The sequence below is a fragment of the Actinia tenebrosa genome, unplaced genomic scaffold, assembly GCF_029948245.1.
Source record: "Actinia tenebrosa isolate PJP-AT-01 unplaced genomic scaffold, QUT_ActTen_1.0 PGA_scaffold0__85_contigs__length_37466705, whole genome shotgun sequence".
Taxonomy (NCBI): domain Eukaryota; kingdom Metazoa; phylum Cnidaria; class Anthozoa; order Actiniaria; family Actiniidae; genus Actinia; species Actinia tenebrosa.
Window position 1 is genome coordinate 13,798,375 of NW_028292569.1, and position 8,060 is coordinate 13,806,434.

Below are 8,060 nucleotides of genomic sequence, written 5' to 3' on the forward strand. Positions count from 1 at the left end.
TATGGGTTACCTTTGGTAACACTTGTCCATGGGTCTGGCACTAGTGAAGGGAGAAAGCAAGATTCAAGATGGCGGTCGAAGAAGAAGCTGAAGATGAGGCGAAAACAAACCAAGAAAAAACAAAATTGAGGTACCTTAGCACAAAAATTAAATATATACACAATAGATCAACATCTGTTCTTTAGGTCTGTCAGGTTTTCTTGCCTTGTAATGTAGAAAAATAGAGCAAACGTAAAATTTAACAATGCAGTCCTCTGTGAACTCAGCTCAACCACATGTGCCTTCGTTGACAAGAAATGATATCCAAGTTATCTTTATTTTAACGTTATTATTTAAGTCACAAGAAATGGAGGCGACTTCTACGCAAAGAGAAACGTCGTGTGAAAAGACAGCGAGAAGCAGAAAAAAGAAAGCAGTTGGAGGAAGAAGGTTGGTCTGAGACGTTAATACCTTACTCATTTTTATTTGTGAAAGTTAATGTAATTTACAGTTTATTTAGTAATTGTGAATATAAGAACTTCGTGGAAGGTATATATTATTAGGATATGCCAGAGAATTTATTAAAAGACATTAATTTGATAATTATTTTTTCGACAGAGAAATGGAGATATGAGAATGATCCAATCTACAGGTTTGTAGATAACATATATTTTTATGGCATCTGACAAACATTTAAAGATATATTCAAAATATCTTTGTATACAAGCATGTGCTACATTATAAAAAGGATTGCTTCATCTTAATCTAATTTCCATAGTTTTATCTTGAATATTGGAAATTGTTGATAACCTTTCTCATTGCATGTATGTACTGTACATGTACTTAAGTATCAACCAAACTTTACTATAGACTGTGCCTATTTAATGTGTAAAACAAGTTTGGAGGTCTCAAGCTTTAAACTGCAAGCAGTGATCAGCATCAACCAATAAGGATCAAGTATATGTAAACAAATATGTGATGGCGTAATTATTTTGAATTAGGATCTTTGGAACAAGCTCTAACAGACTTTGTGTCCAGTGGTATTTTTTTCTGGGAGCAAAAAAACGAGCCACAAAACTTCCCCCCTGGTTTCTGGAGGATGCAGAGATACTGTACCTTGGCAGAAACAGTTAATTCTCTTAGTGCCTCAATACACCCCACCAAAAAAAATTTACATTTTATCGATACCCTGAAACAACCCTAGAATGATCAAACTCAGGGTATGGCTATAACTTACAGATTAAATTGGAATTGGACAGAGAATATGATATGGAGAAAACCCTTGAATCAAGGGGAAAACCATTAAACTCTGTCCTACTTGATGTTTGGTTTAAAAAATACTGCTTTAATTTTCAGAGCAAAACAAGAATCAAAAGAAAGAGCCGCAGAAAGAAAACGAAAGCAAGATGAAGAAGAAAGGTAAGTAGAGAATTTAATTCAAACCATTATATTTTAGCTCCAGTTCCATGTTCACTGATATTGATACATCTATTTTTCTATATTACACAGTAAAAGAAAAGAGCAACTTTGGCTAGAAAGAGAAGCTTTAGCTCAGATGGCTTTTAAAAAAATGAAAGAGAGGGAAGAGAGGAAAGAAAGAGAGAGACTTGAACAAGAGGTATGTTATTCATCGCACCTTGTTTGGATTCCTCTTCTACACATGGAGCCCAATACAAAAAATAAATTACTTTAATATTATTTAAGTGTCTAGTCATTCTAGCGCTTTCACACTAATTAGGGACACTTTTCGCGCACACGCACTACCACTACATTCAATATTCCATTTCACACAACGCTCAACTCACATGTTGATTTTTATGGAGGGAGGAAACTGGAGAACCCGGAGAAAACCCTCGTAGCATAGGAGAGAACAACACATCAAACAAACTCAATTCACATGTGGCGACTGGAGGGCTTGAACCAGCAACCCGATCCCTTGGACTCACAGCGAGAGAGACGAGGCATTAGCCGCAAATGCCACTCAAGCTACAGCATTTGGAATTTTTACTTGGGTCTCATGAATGGGATTTTATCATTTTCTACAGAGGAGAATAAAAGAGGAATGGGAAGCAGAAGAGAAAAGTAAGAAAGAAAAAGAAGAAAAGAAAAAACAGGAGATACAGAAGAAAGAGGTGATTCTACAGTTGGCCAAGCTATTCGTTATCACTTACCTAAATATATCCACTTAAAAAGAAAAGTTATAACTTGATTAGAAACTAAATTCACTTTATTCTGCATTCCAGAGTGTAATTATCATCAAAAGTAATACATATTTTGATCAAATATACAGCTATTGGCTTTTCAGAGGTTGCGTAGAAAGCTGGTAACTAGTAGGAGGGCACTGATTCATGGGACAACATCTTGACGTTACTTTTTCATTATAGCAGAAATCTTAGCAAATCTTTTGGTAAAACAGACTGTTAAACAATTCAAATTGACTTGATTCAAAAACTAAAAACTGTAAAAGGAAGAAACAAATGGAGTCTCTTAGACAGCCAAATGATTCAGCACAAGTCCTACTCGTTAACAGTTTTCCTTGCAACCTTCAAGAAGCCGATAGAATCCTCATGCTGGCTTATTCCAATATTGAACTGTGTACAATCCTTAACCTAACTGACACGACCCTCAGTCAATTGTGATTGACAGCAAGCAGATTTGCAGGTCCATGGTCGGCACTGGGTGTGGCATTTTACTACCTTGTTCCATGGCTACTTGACTTGGATCTTGTATCTTTTATTAGTATTATTATTACTCCACAATATTCTCATTTTAGTGTTAACAGATTTCATAATCATTCATGATTTTCGTATATGATGTACAAGTCCAACTTCCAAAAGGATCAGCAACATTTTAAAAGTTGACTATAGACAGGGACAATTTTCTGATTATTTGTTTTGAAATCTATTAACCCTCCTATTGTCCCAAATATGGAGAAAATTTTGAAATTTCTAAAATCTAAATTTAGTTTTGTTTTAACTAGAAATAGAAAAAGTTGGGCTTCCCACAGGCCAAAAAAGTTTTAGCTAAAAACCTTATATATTTTTAAGAACGTTTAGTTTGGGTGTCTTGTCTTATCTTCATGAACAATAATAAGCTGTGTATGGATTCCTTAAATATATTTCAATAGCATTTAAAAAACGTCTTTTTGTATTGATTGACACTTTCTTCATTTTGGTACAATTTTTCTTAAAATCATGAGGTTTGTAAAAAAAATCACTTAAATTTCCAAATTGAGCTTAAATGTAATGAAATACTTAAATTGCAATGTTTGATAAAGTTGTTGTCTCATTTTGCTCTTCAGGATGCTGTTTTTAGAGAGTTGGAAAAAACACCCAGACCAGAACAGGTAAATAGTAAAGAGTACAAAGTTTGGTCTAATCATCTCTGCAAGAAAATCTTATCATTCTGCTGCAATGGGAAGGAATTGCCATTGGGCTTTCTGTGCTGTCTCATTAGCCTATGGTTCCAAGTTCCCTTCATTACTTCTGCTATGTCCCACAAGCTTAAAAATTATCTGGAATAGACCTTTCCTGAATTCGTTTGTCTGACCATGAAACAATGGTTTGAAGTTGAGATTGTACTTGATTCTTTTATTCATCAAGTTCAACCTCGACTTGAAACCATTGTTTCGTGGTCAGTCAAGCGAATTCGGGATAAGTCTATTATCTCAGATTTTAAACTCTTATCATGGAAACTTGATTATAAATTGTCTTAATAGTTTACTGTCCTGCAAAAAGAATAGAAAATTGCCTTGTAATCCTTGTATTACTCTTTAAGACAAATACTGTGTAGTTGTTCGTAGGACAAGATTTTTATTCCATTGGAGAAAACTGATGCAATGGTGATTGGCTCTCTATTGATGAGTCAGAACCATTATTTGTGAGTTAATCTTGGATGCTGCTAAATATTCATAGTTAATCCAAACATCTGTTTCTCTTCAGGATTCATCTAAAGATGGGGCATGGCATAACCCACTTGCACCACAAGCAAACAACCAGAATTACGGCACGGAACTGGTATGCATTGATGCTGTTGTGAATATTTTTTTTAAAGTGCTGTCAGTACTAAAGTCTTTTTTTACTTGGTTTTCTAGGACACAGTGAACTGTTCATTTTACCTCAAGACTGGAGCCTGTAGGTTTGGTGAAAGGTTAGTAAATGGATTTCAGGGTGTGGTAATATGGGTACAAAATTGTGACTTGTAGTGCAGCATGTTATGTTGCAAGTTTCTGAACAAATGTTTCTTGTACACGTATTATCACGTGTTAATATGGGTACATTGCAAGCTACAGAGCAGCTATCACAACACGTAGATTTATTGGTGATTAAGGTTCTGTAATATGGACAACATAAATATGCAGCTTCAAGCAGCATGTTGCTTTGCAAGTTGCAGCGCAAATATTTCTTGTAGCACCACTATCAGTACAACAAATTTTCATTGTCGCAAATAGTTATTTATCTTTGATGTTCAACAGTTACTTTGTCTGTATTGACAGGTGTTCTCGCGTGCATCCACGGTTACAGTCCAGTGTAACATTAATGATCCCATACATGTACCAAGATATCAGGTTATCACAGACAATGTTAGATGAGGCAGACCATGATACAGGACTAGAGGTAACAAATTCAATAACTCAAGATTAATATATGTAATAGGACTCCATGCTGTCCATTTAAGAAATAATTGGACAAGGAAAATTCTGAGGACTGACAAAATTGGATGAGGCCATAGGCTAAGTCCAATTTGGCAGTCAGAGGAATTTTTCGAGTCTAATTATTTCTTGATTGGGGAGCATGAAATCCCATTACCTATTAATTATATAGCTGCCTAATTAATCCCATATCAACAAGACCTGTCCAATTAAGAAAATAATTGGGCAGTTACCTATATGGGATTAATGAGAATCTGTATAATTACAATGAGTAATAGAGCTTGTCATTCTCCAGGGTATGTGCATGAGATTTCAATATTCAATATTCATTCAATTATTTTCTTGCAGTTTGACGAAGAAGAAGCTTATGAGCGATACAAATCATTCTTTGATGATGTGTTGCCTGAGTTTGAGAAAGTGGGAAAGGTTGTCCAGTTTAAGGTAAATACTGATACCCTCTAATACCCTCTAATATTGTCATGAATATCACTAAAGGCAGAAGTAATGCTATGAATCTATACAGCTTGTTCTATGGTGTTAAAACTTCTATTGGAGTATTATTAAGTATTATTAAGTATTATTTTTTTATTCTTAGGTTTGCTGTAACCATGAACCACATCTTAGGGGAAATGTTTATGTCCAGTTTTCAAGGTATGTTACGTTATTTCGTTGTTGTTGCTGCTGCTGTTTTTGGTGATGATGATGATGCAGCTGTCCCTGGCATGATGATGATGATAGCGTTCTTGTTAGTCATGGTGATGAAGGTGATAATCGTTTTTATGATAGTGATGATAATGATGATAGTGATGACGATGATGATAGATTTGGGAATGATGATGATAGTGATGATGATTAGGATAGTGATGATAATGATGATGATAGATTTGAGAATGATGATAATAGTGATGATGATGATGATGACGATAGATTTGAGAATGATGATGATAGTGATGAGAATAAGGATGATGACAGTGAAGATGTGATAATAATGAGAATTTAATGTCGCTGTTGTTTTTGATGATTTTTTGATGTTTTTGTTGTTGTCTCGTCCGTTGTAATTACCGTCTTTTCCCGTTGTCGTCTTTTATGTCGCTTATTTGTTTGCGTTTGGTTTATTTGCTACTGTTGCTGTTGTCGTCTTTCCAATCTCGATTGTTGGGCTTGTTCCTGCTCATCCTATGTGGTCAGTCCTCGTTAATGTACTGGTTGCTTGCTATATTGACATTTCTTTTGTTTTCTTCAGTGAGGAGGAATGCGCCCAAGCGTTTGCTGCATTCAATGGTCGTTGGTACGCCGGCAAACAACTTTCCTGTGAATATTCACCCGTTACCAAATGGAGGTCTGCTATATGTGGTGAGTGCAAAGAACCTACGAAATTTGGGCTATGAAATATATAGTATAGAACACACTTAAACTATTGAAGAGATTTGCTTCGTCGCACTGTTGAGCAGGGGCGGCGGAACCGGGAGGGGGGCCGGGGGGGGGGAGGGCACGTGCTCCTCCACGACATTTTTTGGGGGCCGTATGTTCGATGTTCGACCAATCATCGGGCTTAGATGTTTGTAGCAGGCTACAAAGTCCTTTTTTAAGAGTTTGTCTGTCTTCTATTTCCCAGGGCTGTTCACTCGCAAACAATGCCCACGTGGCAAGAATTGTAACTTTTTACACGTGTACCGTAACCCTGGCAACGCCTTTCGAAACATGGACCGAGATGATTTGTCCCCAGGCCGAACGCCCTACAGTGAACGAGGATCCGAACGAAGCTCGGTGGACTGGAGAAGAGAGTCCAGGGAGGGTAGCGTACGGGATAGACATCGTGGTGAAAGTAGCGTACGAAGAAGAGAACGACGTGTGGATTATGAGAGGGGGAAGAGTAGGGACAGAAGTGATTGGGACCACGAGCGTTATAGTCGTAAAGACCGCGATAAGCGTGACAGCTTCGGTCGTGACGTGGAACGTGATAGGGACCGTGAAAGTCATAATGGTAATGATTACCGTGACCGTGACCATGAAAGATATCGTGACAAAAATCGCGATCGCGATAAAAAACGTGATCGCGAACGTGAAAAAGAGCATTACAGAAAACGTGATAAAAGTCGTGAGCGGCGTAACGATCGTGATGGGGATGCAGATATGAAGAAAAACAGTTTAGACAGTGAAAAAGGACATTCGCGTTCAAGAAGTATAACCAAGGACAGAAGAAAACGAAAAAGACATTCAGACAGCGAGAGCAATGATGAAGCACAAAACGATCTTCCGGAGAGATTGAATGTCATGAGGTCACGTGACGACTGGAGTACAAGCAGTGACAGCGAGGAAGATGGCAATACAAGGTGAGGATACTAAAACATTCAGTGTTATTTTACCTGCGAGCAACTTGATCTTGAATCTAATTTCTCCACTCTTATCCTTCCCTTTTTGCATCCCATCCCACTCTACATCCCATCCCACTCTACATCCCATCTATTTAACACCCCCTCGCATCCCTCATCCCCTTTTTCCTCTTCTTACCCCATTCCCGTCCTCCAATCACCCCTTCCATTCCCCCCTCTATTTCCCCCGTCTCCCCACTCCGCTTGCTCCATCCTTTTTTCTTCCTCTCCTTCCATCCCATTAGAAGTATTACCTATTCCAAAAAATTGACATCGCAATGGATTGTGGGACTGTCTTATGGGACATTTTAAAGATGGAGTCTATATTTCGTCCCCAAAAATAGTCCCCACAATGCACTGCGATGCCAACTCGACTAGTTTTTTCCTCAGACCTCGAAATGTCTAATGGACAATTAGTTTACAGTAAACTTTTCATGTTTTGGCAACTCAGTCAACACCAGTTGTGAAAAATTTTTTAATGTGTTGATTGTAGGTCAAAGAAAACTGCTAAAGAAGAAGAAAAAGAAAAGAATAGCGTTGAGAGTGACGGAAGTTCTCTTTCCTCCAGCAGTCACCATCGAAAACGAAAACACCGCTCTTCACACAAACACCACAAAAAATCAAAAAAGAAGCACAAAAAACACAAACACAGAAGAACGAGAAACAGCGAACCAAGTGATACGGAAAACCAAGGCGAATCTGAAGACGGCTTGGATAAAACCCAAAAAAATGAAGATGAGGTTGAAAAACTGCATGTAACACCTTACAGAGATAGTGCTGATTTGGGAAAAGATTAATGTAAAGAATGCTGAAAAGTATAATTTATTTTCGTAATAAAAAAGTACAGTCACATAATTTGTGGGTGTTAAATTTTCTTTTAGAAAAGCTTGTACAATGCGCCACTTTGCAAGTGACGAAATCTTTCTTTTTCCTTTCTTTCTTTCTCTTCGGTTCTTTCCTTTGTCTTTTCCTTCCTTCTTTCCTTTTTCAGTTCCCCTTCTTTCTTTAAAAACTCAGGCGACAAGTGCGAATTGGCGTCGAAATAACTTTGGTTTTAC

General features: G+C 37.4%; 1 protein-coding gene across 1 annotated transcript; it reads left to right on the forward strand.

Annotated features, from left to right (window-relative positions):
• Positions 1–60: 60 nt before the first annotated feature.
• On the forward strand, positions 61–7,857 carry LOC116303500 (uncharacterized). Its single transcript, XM_031713054.2, has 15 exons — positions 61–130; positions 338–429; positions 598–631; positions 1,336–1,398; positions 1,489–1,597; positions 2,025–2,111; positions 3,281–3,325; positions 3,921–3,995; positions 4,073–4,128; positions 4,475–4,595; positions 4,979–5,071; positions 5,226–5,281; positions 5,874–5,983; positions 6,246–6,963; positions 7,496–7,857. The coding sequence occupies exons 1-15, from the start codon at positions 69–71 to the stop codon at positions 7,797–7,799; spliced, it is 2,025 nt and encodes a 674-aa protein (XP_031568914.1). The 5' UTR covers positions 61–68; the 3' UTR covers positions 7,800–7,857.
• Positions 7,858–8,060: the final 203 nt, after the last annotated feature.

Coding starts and splice junctions, on each gene's coding strand:
- LOC116303500 (XM_031713054.2), top strand. CDS start 69: ATGGCGGTCGAAGAAGAAGCTGAAGATGAGGCGAAAACAAACCAAGAA. Junction 1,598..2,024: donor GAGAGAGACTTGAACAAGAG/GTATGTTATTCA, acceptor CATTTTCTACAG/AGGAGAATAAAAGAGGAATG. Junction 4,129..4,474: donor GCCTGTAGGTTTGGTGAAAG/GTTAGTAAATGG, acceptor CTGTATTGACAG/GTGTTCTCGCGTGCATCCAC.